The sequence below is a fragment of the Harpia harpyja genome, chromosome 7, assembly GCF_026419915.1.
Source record: "Harpia harpyja isolate bHarHar1 chromosome 7, bHarHar1 primary haplotype, whole genome shotgun sequence".
Lineage (NCBI taxonomy): Eukaryota > Metazoa > Chordata > Aves > Accipitriformes > Accipitridae > Harpia > Harpia harpyja.
This window is the reverse complement of record NC_068946.1, coordinates 8,383,306-8,404,573: the sequence shown is the minus strand read 5'-3', so window position 1 is coordinate 8,404,573 and position 21,268 is coordinate 8,383,306. Positions and strand designations below refer to the sequence as shown.

The 21,268-nt window shown below is 61.1% G+C and overlaps 1 protein-coding gene across 4 annotated transcripts; it reads left to right on the top strand.

Moving 5' to 3' along the window:
• Positions 1 to 173: 173 nt before the first annotated feature.
• On the top strand, positions 174 to 20,575 carry CROCC (ciliary rootlet coiled-coil, rootletin). Of its 4 annotated transcripts, none has more exons than XM_052792245.1 (36): positions 174 to 325; positions 1,303 to 1,446; positions 2,680 to 2,790; positions 3,632 to 3,817; positions 3,897 to 3,980; positions 4,065 to 4,156; positions 4,247 to 4,412; positions 5,004 to 5,110; positions 5,193 to 5,399; positions 5,476 to 5,572; positions 6,298 to 6,393; positions 6,502 to 6,648; positions 6,723 to 6,922; positions 7,714 to 7,875; positions 8,372 to 8,516; positions 9,107 to 9,475; positions 10,059 to 10,252; positions 10,336 to 10,463; positions 10,830 to 10,981; positions 11,346 to 11,447; positions 11,524 to 11,658; positions 12,095 to 12,226; positions 12,311 to 12,549; positions 13,880 to 14,039; positions 14,116 to 14,283; positions 14,994 to 15,330; positions 15,772 to 15,899; positions 15,973 to 16,093; positions 16,659 to 16,813; positions 16,899 to 17,102; positions 17,198 to 17,392; positions 17,473 to 17,613; positions 18,218 to 18,376; positions 18,884 to 19,015; positions 19,480 to 19,644; positions 19,741 to 20,575. In XM_052792245.1, the coding sequence occupies exons 2-36, from the start codon at positions 1,408 to 1,410 to the stop codon at positions 19,789 to 19,791; spliced, it is 5,406 nt and encodes a 1,801-aa protein (XP_052648205.1). In that variant the 5' UTR covers positions 174 to 325; positions 1,303 to 1,407; the 3' UTR covers positions 19,792 to 20,575. The 4 variants fall into 4 exon arrangements, with proteins under 4 accessions (XP_052648205.1, XP_052648208.1, XP_052648207.1 ...); XM_052792248.1 differs by having other exon boundaries at positions 175 to 325; positions 2,642 to 2,790; positions 19,741 to 20,573; XM_052792247.1 differs by having other exon boundaries at positions 175 to 325; positions 2,639 to 2,790; positions 19,741 to 20,573.
• The last annotated feature ends 693 nt before the right edge of the window (positions 20,576 to 21,268 follow it).

Here is a 21,268-nt window from a genome sequence, read left to right as displayed (position 1 = left end):
TTTTTCAGTGCCTTGGATGTTTATTATTTCCATTTTTAACTGGATGACAAGCATTTTGGTTTCAGAGCTTAACTGTGCCTGGCAGCGAGCACGCAAACCCAGGTGAGAGATGTAATGCTTCAAAGCAATTAATAAAATGGTTTTGATGCCAAATATGAATTTTTTTACCCCCCCCCCCCCCATTTGGGCTCAGAGCGGCTGTGATGAGCTTTTGTGGTTCCCCCTCCTTGCTGGTGTCGAGGAGACGGTGTCAGACAGCGAAGCACAACAGACGCTTGTTGCTTAGCAGTGGTTTTATGGTTGTGAAGGACTCCGGGAGGGGAAGGTAAGGAAAGAAATGAGGGGAAAAATAAGGTTTCTTGCATCCCCAAAGTGAGGGGGGAGCCTTAAGGCAGCTCCTGCTGACCGGAGGGACCCGAGACGCCCTAAATCCTCAATCCCATCTGCTCGCCCCGCCTCAGTCTCCCACTCGCTGTTTATCTCCGGCTCTCGGGGAGGAGAAGGGGCAATTCCCTGGGCTGCGGGGTTGGGAAGAGAGTGGCAGGTAGACGCCGACCCTCTCCGGAGGGTGGCTCGGTGTCGGATCCTCCTTTTATTTCAGGGACAAGATGCCTCCAGCCCCTGGCACGGGGGGATTTTGAGCGTGGGTTGGGGATTTACCGGTGGCTTTCCCTGCTGGGGTGGGGGCAAAAAGTCCTTTAATTACCCCAGGGGGTAAAATCTGCTGCCCTGGGTTGGCTGCGGAGGCTCCGGTGCAGGGAGGATGCATTCCCCGGAGGGGGTTTAATGCTGCTTTGCCCCGTAGCAACCCTGGCAAGCTCCACCCCAAGGCTTTTCCTGCCAGAGCAAACCCCTGGGCTTTAATGAGCTTAACGAGGGCCAGGATTTAACGAAAGGGCTGGCTTACTCTCTCCAAGGAGCTCCTTTCCCCGGTGGGAGCCAGCACCATCCTGCCCAGGGGAGGGACAGCGCAGCAAAGTAAGGACATTTCCACCAATTTTGGGCACGGGGAAGCGCCAGGCACTGGTGGTTTTTTTTAGGTTTTCCTTTATTTTGCTCATTCCCCTCTCGCCAAGAGCCTGGTTGGTTGTTTTTATTTACAAAGCCCTGCTCGGCTGGGGGAATATTCGGTGATATTTTTGGTGGTGGATGCTAAAATGTTGTTGCTCGCGGCCTCACCGGAGACGTTGGTACCCCCGAGGTGGCCAGGAAGAGGAGGGTCCCCGGTCCCGCCGTCACGCAGGGAGGGGAAGGCGAGGATTTCGGGCTAATCCCAACCACGCATCCGCTTTCCGCTTGCAGGCGACGAGCCGAAAGGGAGCCCCAAATATCCCAGGAAAGGGCTTCGGGGCAAGGAAGCCGCAGCAAGGGCGTGCGAAGGGCTCGGTGGACCCCCCTGGGGAGCCCATGAGTGAACCGGAGCCCACGGCAGAGGCTGTGGTTGAGGTGGGTGTCCCCCCCACCCCAGCGAGAACTGGTGGCTGCTCTCGCGGGAGCAGCCACGGAGCCAGGGCAGAGGGGGGTGGCGGGTTTGTGATTGGGAATGGCACTTTTGTAGCGGGTTTTGCAAGTGCAAATGGCACTCTTGTGATTGCAACTTGCAAATTTGCACTGGTTTTGTGATTGCAACTGTAAATTTGCACTGGTTTTGTGATCACAAATCTGCAGGAGTTTCGCGATTGCAAACATCAATTTGCAGCAGTTTTGTGATAAGTATAAATCTGCAGCACTCCTGTGATCACAAACAGGAATCTGCAGTGGTTTTGCGATCACAAACACAAATTTTCAGCAGTTTTGTGATCATAACTGCAGATTTGTGGCAGTTTTGCGATCGCAAACACAAATCTAGTGGATTTGCAATCGCAAACACAAATTTGCAGCAGTCTTGCAGTTGCAACAGTAAATCTGCAGCTGTTTTGTGATTGCAGCTGTAAATCTGCAGCAGTCTTGTGGTCACAAACACACATCTGCAGAGGCTTTGTGATTGCAACTATAAATGTGCAGCGATTTTGTGATAGCAGCTATAAATCTGTAGCAGTTTTGCAATTGCAAAAAATTCTGTAGCGGTCTTGCAATTCACCTGCAAATTTGCAGTGGTTTTGCAATTGCAACTATAAATCTGCAGCGCTCTTGTGATTGCAGCTGCAAGTCTATGTTCTTGCGATGGCGACTGCAAATTTGCAGTGGTCTTGCAATCGCAACTGCAAATCTATGTTCTTGCAATTGCAAATGCAAATCTGCAGCGGTTTTGTGATCGCAAATGCAAATCTGTGGCACTCTTATAATTGCAACTACAACTTTGCAGTGTTTTTGTGATTGCAACTGTAAATTTCCAGCGGTCGTGTGATTGCAACTTCAAATCTGCAGCAGTTTTGCCATTGCAAACTGCATCGCTCAACACGTCTGAGTTGCAGGGGGTGCAGCATTTGCAGCTGGGGGGGGAAAAAATGCTTTTCGTGGCCTCGGCCGAGTGCGTGGGGACGGCTCAGCCCAGCCCCCTTCCCCGCCAAAGGAACAAAGCAGCTCTTGCTAGCAAAGGGCATCTTGGCTCCATCCCGGGGCCGGATCCCCATCCTGGGGCCAGATCCCTATCCCACTGCTTTCCGGAACCACCCTGAGCCCCGTCCCCGTCCCGCAGCAGCCGTTGCGGGGGCCATGTCCTCGCTGCTGTCCCTCCAGGAGGAGAACCGCATCCTGCAGCAGGAGCTGTCGCGCGTCGAGGACTTGTTGGCTCAGAGCCGGGCCGAGCGCGATGAGTTGGCCATCAAGTACAATGCCATCAGCGAGCGGGTAAGTTGCCAAGTGGGTTAACCCAAACCCACCCATTTTAACCCCAAAATCAAGGCGATGCAAGCTGTAACCTTTGCATTCCCCTCTGCTCGGAGCGGGAGATGCTGCAGCATCTTGCAACATCCCGGTGATGGGAATTTTGCTGCAGCACACCCGGCTTGTCTGGACCCATCCCGGCTTGCCAGGGCTTGTCCTGCAGGACGCACAAAGCATCCCCCATGCCCCCATCCCTATTTTATTAATTCTGCTGCTTTTCAGGAAGTGGGGACCGCCCCCCCCCCGTCAGCATCCCTCGCCTTTGCATCCCTTTGCTGTGGCAACAAGGGAATTAAAAAGGGCTTTGGGCAGCAGCCAGATGCTGAATGTGGCTCCTGGGGGGACCCGAATTGAGGAGCTGCTGGGACTTTGGGGGGCAGCCTCACTATTTGTGGCTGGCTATTTACAAAAAAAAAAAAGCAAACATCGGGAAAGTGCCCCAAGGGGAATCGCCACCACTGTGCCCGAGGATCCTTTACCCATCAGCTAATCCCATGCAAGCCAGGTCGGGGCTTTGCTGAACCCCCAGATTCAAAGTTGGGATATCTTTAAAAGCACCACTAAATTTTCCTATTCATTTCCTCCCTGTATGTGCAAAGCAGGGGGTAGAATTTGGGGGGGGGTCTTAGCTTTGGGCGTGTGGGGATTTGCTGTAGGACCACCCCGAAGCGATGGCTTTGTCCAGGTTGGGGTGTTGCGAGTGAAATCGGTGGGTGCTGGGGCGGGGGGGCCGGTTAGCATCCCGATGGGTGCATTTGGGGGGGTGTCCCAGGATCTCCCACATCCCCCTCCCCTCCCATCCCAGCTGGAGCAAACCCTACGGCTGGAGACGGGCGAGCGGGAAGCGGCGGAGAGCCGGAGCTTGGCGCAGCACAACATCGAGCTGCGGCGGCTGTTGGAGGAGGAACAAGCTGCCTACAAGCGCAAGCTGCAGGCATACCAGGAGGGCCAGCAGCGGCAAGCTCAGCTGGTGCAGAAGCTCCAAGCCAAGGTAAATCCTTCCTGGGGGACACGGGGACATTTCTGGGGAGACCCCCCTCAGTATCACCCACCCCGTCCCCTCCGCCCAGGTGTTGCAGTATAAGAAGAAATGTGGCGAAGTGGAGCAGCAGCTGCTGGAGAAAGCGACGGAGTTGGAGCAGGAGAGGCTGACGGTGAGGGAGGGTTTTTTGGGGGGGGTTCCCTGCCCTGAATCCCCCCAAATTGGGGTGATGACGAGCAAGCTGATGACCTTGCAGATCCAACTGGATGCGGGCAGCTCGCAGCCGGAGGAGGAGAGCAGCAATGAGTTGGAGAACGCCCTGATCCGGCTGGAAGAGGAGCAGCAGAGGTGAGCGGGGGTCCCTGGGGAGCTGCGGGACCCCCCCCTCCCCGGGGTGATGCTCTGGCTGTGTGTGACCCACCACCCCCCCAATCCCAGGAGCAGCAGCCTGGTGCAGGTGAACTCAATGCTGCGGGAGCAGCTGGAACAAGCCAATGTGGCCAACGCGGCGCTGAGCGAGGACATCCGCAAGCTGACGGCTGACTGGGCGCGGGCGCGGGATGAGCTGGAGCAGCGGGAGGTGGAGTGGAGGCGCGAAGAGGAGGTTTGGGGGGGCCCCGATGATGGGGGTGGTGGGGGGCTGGAGATGCGGCGGGGAGAAGGATGTGAGGCAGAGGGATGAAGGGATGCGGGGAGGGATGCAGGACCATTGGGAAGGATGCGGGGCCGTGGTGGATGTTGTATGGAGAAGAATTTAGGGGGGCAGTGGATGCAGCATGTGACAGGAGGGTGATGTGGGGCAGAGGGATGCGGGAATGTGGCATGGAAAAGGATGCAGGACCACCGGGGAGAAGTGTGGGGCCATGGGAGGTGTTGCATGGAGAAGAATTTGGGGTTCAGCATGTGCTGGGAGGGCGATGCGAGGCAGGGGGATGTGTCTGCCATCCCCCTCTGTGCAGGGTGGAAGGGAATTGGGGTGGGGGGGGCTGCTGGCTGCGGAGGACCCTGGGGGTGATGTGTGCAGACATGGGGGGTATCGCATGGAGATTTGGGGACCAAAGAGAAAGGGCTGGGGGGGGTGGGGAGATGGGGATGCTGCCTGGGGGGCTGCAAGGCAAAGGTGGCCGCACGGGGAGGGACCCCAGCACCTGGCGGGCACCCGGCCGGGACCGACGCTGCCCCGTCCCGCGGGCAGTCCTTCAACACCTACTTCAGCAACGAGCACAGCCGGCTCCTGACCCTCTGGAGGCAGGTGGTGGCCTTCAGACGTCACTTTGGGGAGGTGAAAGCCGCCACTGAAAGGTCAGGGGGGATCCCCGGAGGTCCCCGAGAACCACCAGCTCCCTGGGAATGGCTGGGTTCAATCCTGCATCTCCCACCACAGGGATCTCTCGGAGCTGAGCCACGAGGCGTCGCGGACGGGCAGGGCTGCCCACGCCGCCTGCCTTCACCTGGCTGCCAACCTGCGGCTGGCCGAGAGCCAGGCGGGTGCCACGCGGGAGAAGCAGGCAATGCAGCTGGCGCAGCTGGAGGAGCAGCTGGCGGCACGGGCGCGGGACGCCGACTTGGAGAAAGCCGCCCTCGGAGCCAGGTACAAGGATAGGAGGGGTTTTGCGGGAGTTGGATGGGTGCGGGGGACCCCGTTGCTGCCCGGTGTCTCGCCGCAGGCTGGCGGAGCTGGCGGCGGCCCTGGAGCGTCTGCGGACTGAGGATGGGGAGAAGGAACGGGCGGTGGAGGCACTGACCCTGCAGCTGCAAAACCTGGTGAGCGCGGGGCACGATGAGTTTCGGGGTGGGATGTGTGCTGAATTTGGGGGTGCAAGGGTGCATGATGGGGCAGGGTGCGTGCTGGGGTGTGATGCAATGATGCATACAATGCATGCTAAGCTGCAATACACGATGCATGCGAAGCTGCAATGCACAGTGCACACCAGGGCACGATGCATGCCAAGCTGCAATGCATGATGCACACCGGGGCACGATGCATGCCAAGCCACAGTGCACACCACGGTGTAGTGCATGGTGCACACCAAGGTGCGGTGCACGCAGGAACACAATGCACGGTGCATGCTGAGCCACGATGCGCACTGGGGCATGATGCACGATGCATGCCAGAGCGCAGTGCGTGCTTGGATGCAACGCACAATGCCTGCTGAGCTGGGCTGCACACCAGGGTGTGACGGATGATGTGTACTGCGGTGCAGTGCACACCAGGATACGATGCACACCAGGGCACGATGCATGCCAGACTTCGACGCTGCATGGTACGCAGTGCACCCCGGGGTGTGATACATGATGCACGGCGAGCCACGATGCACACTGGGGTGTGACGCACGCTGGGATGCGATGTATGATGCATGCTGAGATGCGATGCCTGCCGGGGTGCAGTGTGCGATGCATGCTGGGGTGTGATGCGTGCCAGGGTGCAATGCTGACCCAGGCACAATGCCCGCCGGCCGTGCCCGACGCCACGCCGATGGGCTTTGCAGGAGGCCTCGCGTGCCCAGGAGCCGTCGCCGGCAGAGGTGGAGGCTTTGCGCTCGGAGGTGGAGCTGCTCCGTCGGACGCTGCAGGATGTCACCCAGGTGCTGGGGACTCTCCGGCCTTCCCCCTACCCCGCAGCCAGGAGGGTCCCCTCCCTGCCTCCGTTTCCCCCTCGGTGACACGGGGGGCCTCTCCCCCTCCCCTCACAGGCGGTGCTAGCAGACGACCCCGAGCAGCCCCCGCCATCCCCAGAGTCCCCGCCGTGTCCCCCCGCGTCCCCTCGCCGCAGCCTCTCGCCCAATGCCGCCGCCGCTGCCGTGCACGCCGCCCTGCACCGCCGCCGCCTCCAGCTGCAGGTAAGTGCTTGGGGGGGGGCTGCAGGATGATGATGATGATGATGGCTGACCCCCTCTTTCCTCCCAACCCACAGGGTGCCCGGGAGCAGGCGGAGGCCAGCCGGGAGGAGGCCGGGAGCCTGCGGCGGGAGCTGGGGGACAGCGAGAAGCGGTTGGGGACTCTGGAGCAGCGGCTGGAGCAGCTCAGCACCGAGGCCGGGGGCTGCCGGCGGGCGCAGGATGAGGCCCTGCACGAGGTGGCCCGCCTGCGTGCCGAGGCCGAGGTCCTGCGCAGGTACCCGCCAGCCGTCTGTCCGTCTGTCCTGAGTGCTGGCCGTCCCTGCGCTTGCACGCTTGCGCCCGTCTGTCCCTTTGCATCCTTGCGCGCCCGTCTGTCCCTCTGCATCCTTGTGTGTCTGTCTGTCTGTTCCTCTGCATCCTGACCCACCTGTCTTTCCATCTGTGTGTGTCCCTCTGCATCTATCCCCCTGCATCCTGGCCAGTCTGTCCGTCTGTCCATCCCTTTTTATCTTTCTCTGTGCCCCTTTATATGTCCATCTGCCCCTGTGCATTCTGGCCTGTCTGTCTATCCATCCCTTTGCATCCTTCTCTGTACATCTGTCTGTCCCTGTGTATCTGCCCCTGTGCTTCTTGGCCTGTCTGTTTGTCTGTCCCTCCATCCCTTCACGTCTCTTCCTCCATCCCTTCACATCTCTCCCTATGTGTTTCGGCATGTCCATCTGTTCCCACGCGTCCTGCCTTGTCTATCTGTCCATCCATCCCCCTGGCCTGTCTGTTCTTTCATCTGTCCCTGCACACCCTTCCCTCTGTGTGTCTATCCTTGGGCATTTTGGCCTGTCCGTTTGTCTGTCCATGCATCCATCCCTGCACGTTAATCCCCATGTATCCTGCCTGCCTGTCCGTTTGTCTATCCCTCCCTGCCTCACCACACCTGTCTGTCTGTCCCTGGGCATCCTGCCCTGTCCATCTGTCCATCCATCCCTACTCATTTATCTCTGGCCATCCGTCCTGGCGCACCCACCTGCGAGCATCGCCCCTGCCCACCCGCGTCCGTCTGTCTGACAGGGAGCGGCTGCGGGCGGAGGAGGCGCTGGCGGGAGAGCAGCAGCGGGTGGGTGCCCTGCAGCAGGAGCGGGTGCAGCTGCAGCGCCGGGGCGAGGGGCTGGAGGACGCCCGGGACGAGGCCGCCCGTGCCGCCGAGGCCGCCCGCCAGCAGCTGGAGCGCAGGTGGGGGCACGGCGGGGGGCAGAGGGGGAGGATGGGTGGGCGCTGCCACCCCCCCCGGGGTGCTGGGTGATAGCGGGTGCTGCAGAATAGTGGGTGCTGTGAGATAGTGGGTACTGCAGCATCCCCCTCCCCAAGTGGGTGCTGCAAAATCCCCTGAAGCCCCCCCCGAGGTGGGTCCCCTGAAGCCCCCCCGCCATGTGGGTGCTGCCACCTCTCCTGCCGCCCCCCAAATTGGGTCTTGCAACTTCCCCCCACCAAGTGGGTGCTGCAAAATCTCAGTGGGTGTTGCAACCCCCCCCTCCAAGTGGGTCCCCTGAAGCCCCCCCGCCCCAAGGTGGGTGCTGCTACCCCTCCAATGGGTGGGGTGCAAAACTTCAGTGGGTGCTGCAACCCCTCCCCCAAGTGGGTGCTGCAAAATAGTGGGTGCTGCAACACCCCCCCGAGCGGGTGCTGCAACCCCCCCTCCCCATGGGTGCCCCCCCGTGGGTGCCGGCAGCCAGCAGCAGGTGGAGGAGCTGGAGGCGCAGCGGGCAGGGGCGCAGCAGGAGCTGCTGGAGGTGCGGGAGGCGCTGAGCCGGGCGACGCTGGAGGCCGAGGTGGCGCGGGGCGAGCAGGAGGCGCTGGCCGAGGCGCTGGGCAAGGTGGGTCCCCGATTACCCCTCCCTGCACCCCCCTGCAGCGGGTGCACCCTCCTGCAGCGTGCAACTGCCACGCAGCGGGCTCACCCCTGTGCAGCAGGCACCCCTGTGCAGTAGGTGCAACCCCAAGAAGCGGGTGCAACCCCTAAGCCCCATGCACAGGGGGTGAACCCCAAGCACTGGGTGCAACCCCCCCATGCATCAGGTTTAGTCCCCTCTGCAGCAGGTGCAAGGTCTCCCATGCAGCGGGTGCAACCCCCGTATGCAGCGGGTGCAACCCCCATATGCAGCGGGTGCAACCCCTAAGCAACAGGCTCAGCCCATGCAACAAGTGCAGCCCCATGCAGGCGGGCTTTAACCCCCCAATGCAGCAAGTGCAACCCCATGCAATGGGTGCAACCCCTGCAGCAGGTGCACCCCGTGCAGCGGGCTTAACGCCCTGCAATGCCGCGGGTGCAACCCCTAATTAACAGGTTCAGCCCATGCAATGGGCACAACCCCTGCAGCGAGTGCCCCCGTGCACTGGGCGCTGCAGCAGCGCAGGCATTGCGCAGAGTCCAGCCAAACCTCGTTACACGCGGGCCGCCCGGCAGGCGCAGGGGAGCTGTGGGGAGCTGGCAGCGGCGCAGCGGGCGGCGCAGGCAGAGGAGGCTCGGCTACGGGACGCCCTGGCTAAGACGAGCGAGTTGGCGGCCGGGCTGGCACGGGAGAAGACGGAGCTGAGCCGGACCCTGGCCCGGTTGGAAGAGGAGCGGGAGAGCGGCCGGATCCGGATGCAGGAGCTGGGGCGGGAGCTGGCGCTGCTGCGGGGGCGGCTGGAACGGGGGCGAAGGGCCGGGGCGGCCGAGCGGCAGGGACTGGAACGGGCGCGCAGGGCGGCCGAGGAGGGCTGCCGGGGGCTGCGGGCAGAGCTGCGGGTGCTGCGGGGCCAGCACCTGCGCCTGCGCCAGCACCTGGGGCAGGTGGGTGATGGGGGTGAGGTGTGGGGGGCAACGGGGAGGGGGCATGGGCTGAACTGGGAGGGGTGGGGGGGGGCATGGGGCAACTGGGAGGGATGGGGAGGGTGCCTGGGGCAACTGGGAGGGTGCAGGGGGTAACTGGGAGGGGTGGGGAGCATGCAAGGGGCAGTTGGGAGGGATGGGGAGGGTGCACAGGGCAACTGGGAGGGATGGGGAGCATGCACAGGGTAACTGGGAGGGATAGGGAGCATGCAAGGGGCAGTTGAGAAGGATAGGGAGGGGGCACAGGGTAACTGGGAGGGGTGGGGAGGGTGCAAAAGGCAATTGGGAGAGAGAGGGAGGGTGCACAGGGTAACTGGGAGGGATGGGTTGGACATACAGCTTAACTGGGAGGATGCATGGGGAGGGTGGACAGGAGAGTTGGGAGGCTGTGTGGGGCAACTGGGAGCGTTGGGGAGGGTGCGCAGGGTAGTTGGGAGGATGCGTGGACTAACTGGGAGGACCATGGTGGATGCACGGGGCAACTGGGAGGCTGGGTGGGGTAACTGGGCGGTGGGGATGCCGCCGACGCCCCGCGCCCCGGCAGGCGGTGCAGGAGCAGAGCGCGGCAGGCGAAGCGCTGGCCCAGGCGCGGGGGGAGCAGGAGCGGCTGCGGGGCGAGCTGCTGCGGCTCAGCCGGGCCCGCGAGGGGCTGGTCAAGGAGGGGGCCAGCCTGGCTGTCCAGCTCGCCGCCGCCCAGCGCCACGGCCAGGATCGGGCCCAGGAGGCGGACGGGCTCAGGTGGGTGCCGGCGGGGGGTGTGAGGGTGTCTTCCCACTCCCGGATCCCGGGTTTCGGCAGCACGGCCGGCGGCGTTTCGGCAGGACGGAGAAGGAGGGGCTGGAGAGCAGCGTCTTCCAGCTGCAGCAGCGGCTGGCCCAGCTCGACACCCGCAACCAGCAGCTGGAGGCCGAAGGCCGGACCCTGCTCCAGGCCAAGGAGACGCTGGAGGGTGAGGGGTCCCGGCCCCCGCGCTGTCCCCATCACCCCGGCCATCCCCACCCATCCTTATCCCCATTTGTCCATCCTTATACCTCCCCATCACCGTCTCCATCCTCACCCCCATCTCTATCACCGTCTCCTTCCTCGTCTTCATCTCCGTCCCCATCCCCGTTTCCACATCCCCATCCCCGTCTCCACATCTCCATCCCCATTCCCATCTTCATCCCCGTCCCCATCCATCTGCGACAGGGTCATTGACAAACCCTCCTCCGCCACCGCAGTCCTCCTCCCCTCTCCATGTCCCTGCTCTTGTCACTTAAGCCCCACCCACACTGCCCTCCTGGGGGGGTCCCCGCTGATGGGGGGGTCCCTGCAGCGGAGCTGGGTGCCGCACGGCTGGAGCGGGAGCGGGAGCTGCAGGCGCGGCAGCAGGCGGTGGCAGCGGCCGAGGCGGCGGCGGTGACGGTGGCCCTGCAGAGCGCCCGCGATGCGCACCGTGATGAGCTCGACCGCCTCCAGCGTGAGAAGGTGGGCGCTGGGGGATGAGGCTGACTTTTGGGGTGCGATACTGATTTTTGGGGCGTGACGGTGATTTTTTTTCGGTACAATGCTGATTGTTGGGGTGCGATGGCGACTGTTGGGGTGTGATGGTGATTGTTGGGGTGCAATGGTGACTATGGGGGCTGAATGCTGATTTTTGGGGCTCAGTGCTGATTGATGGGGTGCAATGCTGATTATTGGGGTGCGATGCTGTTTTTTGATGTGCATACCGATTATTGGGATGCAGTGCAGGTTGTTGGGGCACGATGCTGATTCTTGGGGTGCAATGTTGATTTTTGGGAGGCGATGCTGATTTTTGGGGTTCGCTGGTGATTTTTTTGGGGGGGAGCAGGAGGAGCTGGAGGCTGAGCGGGGCCGGCTGGTGCGGGAGCAGGAGGAGCTGGTGGCTGAGCTGGCAGCAACACGGCGGCAGCGCGAGAGCGAGAAGCAGCAGGTGGGTGGCCCCAATGTCCCCCCGCTGTCCCAGCTCCAGTGTCCCCCCACCGGCTGAGCCGTGTCCCCCACCCCAGGCGCTGGCGCTGCAGGAGGAGGAGCGGGCGGCGCTGGCGGAGACGCTGGGGGGACTGCAGCGGAGCCTGGCCGAGGCCACGGCTGAGCTCGAGCAGCAGCGGCGAGAGGTCACGGGCCACCAGGAGAAGGAGCAGGTGGGTGGGGGGTTCCTGGGACCCCCCCAGAATGGGACACAGCCCCACGTGTCCCCCACGTCCCCCTCCATTGCAAGCCCCTAAGCCTGGGCACCTCCCCCCACTGCAAACCCCCATGCCTGGGCATCCCCCCTATTGCAAACCCCAATGCCCGAGACTCACCCCCTCTCCATTGCAAGGTCCCTCACTACACCCCCCCCTTGCAGTTGCCCCAATGACCCCCCCCTTCTTGCAGCCCCCCTAACTGCAAGCCCCCCCATCTCCCCATTTCAAGCCCCATGGCAATGGGGATGCTCGGGTGCAGTACCTGAGCGTCTTCATCCCCATCCCTGCATCATCCCCATGGCAACACCCCCCCCCCCCATGCTTCCAGGACCCCCACACCACTGCGTTTGGGGGGTGCTCAGGGTGCCATGCGCCTCCTCCCACCCCACAGAGCCTGGCAGCGGAGCTACGCAGCCTGCAGGTGCAGGCAGAGGAGACAACAGTGGCCCACGAGCGGGAGACGAAGGCTCTTCGTGAGCAAGCGACGGTGGCGGCCAAGCAGCGGGATGGTGCCCTGCGGGAGGTGAATCCCCCCCCAAGACCCCTTCCCACCCCGACCACCCCACCCCCAAATAGCCCCCCTAAATTCCAGTCACGCCGGCTGCAGGCGGAGGAGGCGCGGGCACAACTGCGGCTGGTGACAGAGGCGCGGGCGGCAGGGCGGCGGGAGCTGCTGGAGGCGCAGCGGGAAGCCCGGGAGAGCCGGGAGGGTCGGGAAGCGCAGCGGAGGCAGGCGCAGGAGGCACGTCGGGCTTTGGGAGACGAGGCGAGGGAGAAGGAGGCCCTGCGGCGCTCCAACGAGGAGCTGCGGGCGGCACTGCGACGCGCCGAGGGCGAGCGCATCAGGTGATGCTCGGGGTCAGGGGATGCGCCGGAGCAGGATGCTTGGGATAAGGGGATGCTTGAGTTGGGAGATGCAGGGGTCGGGGTGATGCTCAGGGTCAGGGTGATGTTCAGGAAAGGGAGGCGCTCAAGTTGGGAAATGCAAGGAACAGGGTGGTGCTTGGGATTAGGGCGATGCTCGGGGTCAGGGCGATGCTCAGGACAAGGGGGTGCTCAAGTTGGGAGACACAGAAGATGGTGTGATGCTTCGGAGGGCGATGCTCGGGGCTAGGGTGATGCTTGGAGTCAGGGGATGCATGGGGTGGTGTGATATTTTGGAGGCTCAGGGTCAGGGTGATGCTCAGGACAGAGGGACGCTCAAGCTGGGAGGTGCAGGGCATGGGGCGATGCTCGCGGTTGGGGCAATGCTTGGGGTTGGGGTGATGCTCAGGAAAGTGAGGTGCTCAAGTTGGGAAATACAAGGAACAGGGTGATGCTTGGGATTAGGGCGATGCTCGAGGCCAGGGGGATGCTCAGGACAAGGGGCTGCCCAAACCACGACTTACATAGGGTGGTGCAGTGCCTTGGAGGGCGATGCTTGGGGTCAGGGTGGTGCAATATTACATGGGGTGGTGCATGGGGTGGTGCAGTATTACATGGGATGGTGCGATATTTTGGGGGCTCAGAGTCAGGGCGATGCTCAGGACAAGGGCTATGCCAAACTTGGGACTTACATGGAGTGATGTGATGCTTTGAAGGGCGATGCTTGGGGTCGGGGTGATGCTCAAGATAAGGGGATGCTCCAATTGGGTGATGCAGAGGATGGTGCGATGCCTTATAGGGTGATGCTTGGGGTTGGGATGACGCTTGGGACAAGAGGATGCTCAAGTTGGGAGATGCAGGGGATGGTGTGATGCCTTGGACAGTGATGCTCCAGATCGGGGTGATGCTCAGGATAAGAGGATGATGCAGTGCCTTGGATGTTTGGGGATGGGGGGATGCACTGGAGCAGGATGCTTGGGACAGGGGGGATGCACAAGGCGAGAGGTGCTTGGGATGGGGCAGTGCCTTAGAGGAGGATGCTGAGGGGCAGAGGGGACGTTTGGGGTAGCAATGCTCAGGGTGGGATGCTGCCATGATGGGGTGATACCTGGGAGGGGGTGCCCAAGATGGGGAGGATGCTCGGGGATGGGGGGGATACCTGGGATGGGGATGGCTTGGAGTGGGATACTTGGGACAGGGGCTGGCTCAGGACAGGGTGATGCTTGGGGTGATGCTAAGGATGGGGAGATGCATGGGGCCGAGGCGATGCCCCTGGCGGGGTGATGCCAGCCCCTTCTCCCCCCTTCCACAGCCTGAAGCGTGCCAGCGAGGAGAAGGGGCAGCGGCTGGCACTGGTGGAGGACGGGCGGGCAGCAGCAGACCAGGAGGTGACGGAACTGCGGGCAACCCTGCGGGAGCTGGAGCGTGCCCGCCTTGACGCCCGCCGTGAGCTGCAGGAGCTGCGCCGGCAGGTGAGGAGGAGGATGGCGGGACCCCCCCAACCCATTCGGGGTGCCCCCAGACCGCCCTTATCTCCTCCTTGGGCAGGTGAAGGACCTGGACAGCGAGAACAGCAAGAGGAGCAAGGAGGTGGGCGAGCTGCAGGCGCGCGTGGCCCTGGAGGAGCAGCGGGAGGAGGAGAGTCGCCGCGAAGCCTTCGGCCTCAGGCAGAAGGTGGTGGAAAGCGAGGCCGGCACAGAGGCTGCCAGGAAAGAGGTGGGGGTGTCCCCCAGGGTCACCAGTTGCTCGGTGCCCCGCATTCCAAAGTGTCCCCATCACCCCACAGCTTGGTACCCTGCGTATCTAGGTGTCCAGGTCCCCTCACTCCATAACTCGGTGCCTGTTGTCCCCAGGCATCCCCATTGCCCCATAACCGGTATCCTGTGTCCCTGGGTGCCCCCGGGTGCCCCCGCTACTCCACTGCTTGATGCCATGTCCCTGGTTGCCCCCGTCACCCCACCGCTCAGTCCCCTATGTCCCCATGGCCCTCTGCTCTCTGTCCTGCATCCCTGGGGGGTCCCTTGCATCCCCCATTGCTCTGTCCCTTGCACCCCCATTGTTCCCGGGTGTCCCCATCACCCCACCGCTCCTTTCCCTGCATCTCTGGGGATCCTTATCACCCTATTGCTCTAGCCTTGCATCCCCGTTGCCCCATTGCTCTTTACCCTGCATCACTGGGGGTCCCCCTACCCCATTGCTCCATTCCTGGGGGTCCCCCATCACCCCATTACTCCATTTCTTCCATCTCTGTCACCCCATTGCTCCATCCCCTGTATCCCTGGGGTTCCCCTATACCCCATTGCTCTATCCCCGTCACCCCATTGCTCCACCCCTGAGGTTCCCCCATCACCCCATTACTCCATCCCTTGCATCTCCATCACCTCATCTCATCTCTCCATGCTCTGTCCCCCTTTCTGACCCCCCAGCTCCAGCACCTGCAGCGGCGACTGTCGGAGGCGGAGGGTGAATTTCGGCAGCGGGAGAAGGACCTGGCCCGTAGCTTGGAGGAGGCTCGCGGCAATGAGAAGAAGCTGCTGGCCGATGCCCGCAACCTGCAGCTGAAGGTGGAGGCGGCACGGGGTGAAGCGGCCGAGCTGAGCCTACGCCTGAGCGCAGCTGAGGGTCGGGCGCAGGGGCTGGAAGCCGAGCTGGCCCGTGGCGAGGCGCTGCGCCGGGCTGCCGAAACCCGCTTGGGAGGCATCCAGTCCGCCCTACGCCGTACCATGGGCATCGGCCGGGCACGGGCTGGCTCCCTGGGCAAGGGTGAGAGTCCTTGGGAACCCCCAGTGCCCCGTCCCTTGCTTAGAGGAAAGGGATGCATCCTGCTGCAGTGCTCCATCCCCTGCATCCCTGTGGGAGAGTCGCCCATAACCCATTGCTCCATTTCTTGCATCCCCATCACCCCATTGCTCTGTCCCCTGCATCCTTGGGGGTCCCCCATACCCCATTACTCCATCCCCTGCTTCCCTGGGGTCCCCCATACCCCATTGCTCCATCTCTGGGGGTCCCCCATCACCTCATTACTCCGTCCCCTCCAGCTCTATCACCCTGTGCTCCATCCCTTGCACCCCATCACCCCATCGCTCCATCTCTTACATCCTTGGGGTCCCCCATATCCCATGGGCGCATCCCGCTCCGGCTTATGATCTTCCCTTGGATCCTGCGCCCCTATGTCCCCACGCCACCCTGTTTGTTCCCATACAGGTGGGGGACCAGAGGGGTCAGGGAGCCCTGGCTCATCCCCGGACACCGATGCAGCGACTGAGCCCGAGGCGGTGCGGGCAGCCCTGCGGGATTTCCTACGCGAGCTGCAGGACGCGCAGCGGGAGCGGGTACGCCCCCTCTTCCCCTTCCCTCCCCATCGTCCCCAAAAAGCCCCTTTCTCACGCCATTTTCTCGCTCCAGGAGGAGCTGCGGGTGCAGGTGAGCAGCCTGGGCCAGCAGCTGGCGGACGCGGAGGAGGAGCGGGACAATGCCAGCGCCCGGGTGCAGCAGCTCCAGAAACTGGTGGCTGAGAGCGAGGAAGGTGATGGGGGTATTTTTGGGGTGTATCGCCCCCAACTCGTGGGGTTCAGGGTGATTTGTCCCGTGCTGGAGCCTCACAGGCGAGCGGGGTCTTTTGGGGAAACTGAGGCACAGGGCAGGTGACGATGCTGCCTGGGACTGCAGGATGCTCAGTAGGATTTCCCCCATGCGTGGCCCCCAAATCCTGGTAAAATTGGTAAAACCTCCTGTGCAAACCCCATGAACCCCAGTCAAACCCCTATGCGTGCCCAGTAAACCCCAGTAAAACTGGTAAAAGCCCCCATGCATCCCTCATAAATCCCAGTAAAACTGGTAAATGCTTTGTGCATCTTCCGTGAACCCCAGTAAAACTGGTAAACCCCCCCCATGGATCCCCAGTAAACCTGGTAAATGCCCCACACATCCCCTGTAAACCCCCCTAAAACTGGTAAAACCCCCTGCGCAGACTCTCTAAATCCCAATAAAATGGGTAAAACCCGTGTGCATCCCCCCTAAACCCCAGTAAAACTGGTAAAACCCCCTGTACATCCCCGGTAAGGTGGGTAACTGTGGCGTGGCTCTGGCAGGACGTCGCGGGGAGCTGAGCAGCACCCAGGCCACGTTGCTGCTGCAGGAGGAGACGCTGCGACGGGGCGAACGGGAGCGGCAGGCACTGCGGGAGAAGGTGACGGCGCTGGAACGGAGCCTGCACGCTGCCGAGGGCGAGCGTCGAGCTGCCCAGGTGGGCATCGCCATGGTGGGGGGGTCGGATCCTGCCCCTATCTCCATCCCTGACTGCTCCGTACCAGCCATCCGGTGCCTTGCAGGAGAGGATGAGCGCGGTGCGAGCCAGCGAGGCCGAGTTGGAGGATGCCAAGCGGCGACTGGACGTGGCGGAAAGCCGGAGCACCCGCCTGGAGCTGCAGCAGCGGGTGCTGGAGGGCGAGCTGCAGCGGGCACGGCTGGCCCTGGGCGAGCGGCAAGCGGAGGCACGGGCGACGCAAGACCGCGCCGAGATGCTCCAGAAACAGGTAACAGCGCAAATTCCTCTAAATCCCCATTGTGTTTTTGGTTGTTTTTCTTTTTAATGATTATATTTAATTTTGCTATTGGTTTTGCGGTGTAGCTAGCGGAGAGCGAGCAGCGCGCTAGCACTTTGCAGCTGGCGGTGGAACGGTTGAGCACAGCGTTGGCAGAGAGCGGCTCGAAGGACGACGCGCCGAGCACGACGGCGTTGGCCGATGGCACCGTGGTCCATGAGCGGCTGCTGCAGCTCCAGAGTGCCCTGGCCGCCGGCGAGCTCGACCGCCGGGCGTTGCAGGTGGGAGCGAGCACCTTAGAGTGGGGTGACGCCAGGGTGCCTTTTGCTTGGGGGTCACCGAGGGTGTCCCCCCATCCCAGGAGGGGCTGGAGGTGGCGCGGCGGGCTCTGGCGGAGGCGCGGGAGGAGAAGGGAGCCCTGCGGGAGCAGCTGCGGGAGAAGCAGGAGGCCCTGCAGCGGAGCAAGGAGGAGCTGGAGGTGCAGGTCCGGCAGCAGCAGGAGGTAAGGGGGAGGGTGGCTGCACCCCATGCTGGTGGGAGGTGGCGGTGGGGGTCCCCAAATTTGCTGTCCTTTGCCCCCATGCAGCACCCTTCACCCACTCCATGAAGTGTATTTTGCTCCCATGCGGCACCCTGCACCCTCTTGCACCCCCCACAGAGCACCCTATTGCCCCATACAGCCCCCTGCACCCTTCTGCCCCCCGCCAGCACAATATTACTCCCACGCAGTCCTCTGCACCCTCAGCACCCTATTGCCCCCCGTGCACCTTCCTGCACCCTTTAGCTTCCCCATGCAGCACCCTATTGCCCCCATGCAGCCCTCTGCACCCTTTCCCAATCCCTATAGCACCCTATTGCCCCCATGCAGCATCCTTTTCCCCCTCCCCCCCACCTTGCATCACCCTACGGACCCCCTATATAGCCCCAGCACCCTATTGCCTCCCTGCACCCTTGCACCCTCTTGCCCCCCATGCAGCCCCCTGCCCTCTTTCCCACCCCTATAGCACCTTATGGACCCCCCCCATAGCCCTAGCACCTTCTTACCTCCCCTGCAGCCCCCCCATGCCCATGGGGGGGCCGTGGCTGACAACACCCCCCCGGCGCAGGCGCTGCGGCAGCGGCAGGAGGAACGCGGGGGGCTGCAGGAGCGGGTGGGCAGCCTGCAGCGTGCCCTGACCCGCACACAGGGCGAGAAGCGGGAGGCCGAGCGCGTCGCCCTGCGCCTCGAGAAGGACAAGAGCGCCCTGAAGAAGACCCTGGACAAGGTGAGACCGTGGGTGGCAGCACCCTTGGGTGCCCCTGGGGCTGGCCCTGTGCAGAGCATCACACCCAGGGGGACGCATAAAAAAAAAAAGGTGTCCTTGATGCCAGGACTGGATGCAAATCTAAAGCCCTAAACCCAGCTTGTTTACAGCGCATTATTACTTTCCAAGCAGAAAATAGACTTTATATATATGCTGCATGCTGCTCCACTCTGCGTAGAGTCTCTATGCACTTACTTAAAATATATCTATTATGTATATATTTTATATGTAAAATACATAATTTTTAATCTGCTGTATTTACTATTTTAAATATGTTATCTGCTATGTTTTATATTTTATATTATCTGCTATATTTTATTTTATATATCTATTATCTGCTCTATTTTATATATAAAAAAAATATATATTTTATTTGCTGGAGCGAGGTGTGCAGTGTCAGGGGGGGTCTATGTGAAGCATTCCCCAGCATCCCCATTTCTGTGTCCCTCTCTCCCCCCGGGGGGGCAGGTGGAGCGGGAGAAGCTGCAGACGCAGGAGGACTCGCTGCGGCTCTCGGCGGAGAAGGGCCGGCTGGATCGCTCGCTGGGCACGGCCGAGCGGGAGCTGGCAGAGGCGCAGCAACGCATCCGGCTGTTGCAGGTGGGAGGCCCTTTGCTCGCCCAGGTAGGGGGGTGCAGGCGGTGGCACCCCTGGGTGCTGCCCGCCCGCCCGCTCGATGCACCCTTTGCTTGCAGTAGGATGGGGCTGGGCTCCTTTTGGGGCTCATCCCAGCTTGGGGAGATGCTGGTGCTGCCACTGAGATGTGCTGGGCTCCTTTTGGGGTCCTTCCCGGCTTGGAGGGATGCTGGTGCTTGCACTGGGAGGGTGCTGGGCTCCTTTTGGGGCCTTGTTCCAGCTTGGGAAGATGCTGGTGCTTGTATTGCGCTCATTTTGGACCTCATCCCAGCTTGAGGACATGCTGGTGCTTGTACTGGGATTGTGCTGGGGTTCATCCCAGTTTGTAAGGATTGCTGGTGCTTGCACGGGGATGGTGCTGGTCTCTTTTTGGGGCTCCTGGCAGCCGGTGCCCGGTTTTGGGGTGACAGCCACCCCTGCCCGCCCAGGCACAGGTTTCGGCGCTGGAGCATCCGTCTCCACCGAGCCCCGGGCCCTCGCCGGAGCTGCAGCGGGAGCTGGATCGCCTGCGCATCGCCCAGCTCCAAGCCCAGCGGGCGCTGGAGGCTCGCGAGCGCGTCCACCGCCACCGCGTCCGCGGCCTGGAGGAGCAGGTGAGCGGGGGGACACCCGGGGGTGACACACACACACACGTGTGTCCCCTCCTCGTCCCCCCCCATCTCATCCCCCCCCCCCCTTACCGCTTGCAGATCGCGCTGCTGAAGGGGCAGGAGCTCCACCGTCACCCTACCAGCATCTAGGGACCCCCCCTCCCCAACACCCACAGAGACCGGCACAACTCATCACATGGGTGGGGGGGGAGCCATCCCCGTGCTCAAAAAACACATCGATTTTTGTCTCATCATTCCCTTTTCTCAAGCAAAAAGCCGCACTTTACCGACGAGACGACGACACTTGTGTATTTTTGATACAGGTTGGGGCTCGACGGGTGGTTTTTCCCATTTTTCTATTGCAATTTTTAACAAAAAGTTTGGAAATACTCCTCTTTTTTTAGCCCCAGGAGAGCCCTGTCTCAGCTGATTTATTTCCCTGTGATGTTCCTCCAGCCCTCGCAAGCCCCAACACTCACCGGATCCTAATTTTTCCCCTTTTTCTAACAAAAAACTACTCTAGGGTGGTGGTTTGGGGTTTTCTTTTAGCAAATGGTGGGATTTTTATATCACTATTTTTGGAGTTTGAGGTTTTTACTGGTGCTACAGGGCTGAGCCAAGCCGAAAGAACACCTGCATTGAGGTGGTGGCTTCGAGCGCGGCACTATTAAGTGTGGATAAACCCAACTGGCAGCCCATGAGGTTTTTTTCTTTTTGGGGGGGGTAGCATTTTGGGGATGCCCAAATGAATGTGCATTGGGATAACAGGATTGATTCAGGTCCGTAAATAATAAAAAATAATAAATAACAAAAAATAATAATAAATAAGAAAGAATAAATACTAAGAAATAGTTATTATTATTCATACTACCACTTTGGAGGAGAGCTGCAGGGCTGCACCAGAGCCCTTAAGCATCATCTTTTTGGGGTGCTGCTGCCCCCCTCTCCTTGTTTTAAGCCTTTTGGGTGGGGGTTGAGCCCCAAGGGAAGGATAAATCCCTTGTGCCCCTGCGGCCATGAGCGGTGTGGGGATGGCATGGGGGAGGATGATGGAGAAAACTCAACGCCAAACACCCCTGGGCTATTTTCCTATAAGAGAACTGGAAAATATAAGACCTGCACCCTGCAAGCTACACACTATGTAAGAGAGAAACAGGCTATAGAGCTGTACATAAGAGAACTGGAGCCTATATAAGAGCTATAGACAGTTGTATGCTGTTAAGAGATCTACACATTATATGAGAGCTGCACAATATATTTGAGCATACACAATATAAAGAGCTGCATGCTGTAAGAGAATGAGATACTGAGCTGCACAGTATACAAGAAAACTGCATGCTATATGAGAACTACACGCTCTGAGTGCTATGAGAGCTGTATGCTGTATATGAAAGCTGCATGCTATATAAGAGAACTGTATCCTATATGAGCTGCATGCTATATCAGTGGGCTATACACTATATGAGAGCTGCACGCTATATATGAGAGCTACACTACACAATTTCTTGTACAAGACCTGGAGAAACTCCCCAAGCCTAACCCCTAAAGCCTACACTATTTCCTATAAGTGACCCGAGCTCCAACCTTCACCCTCTTTTCTATAGGGGAACCTGAGCCCTAAACACTG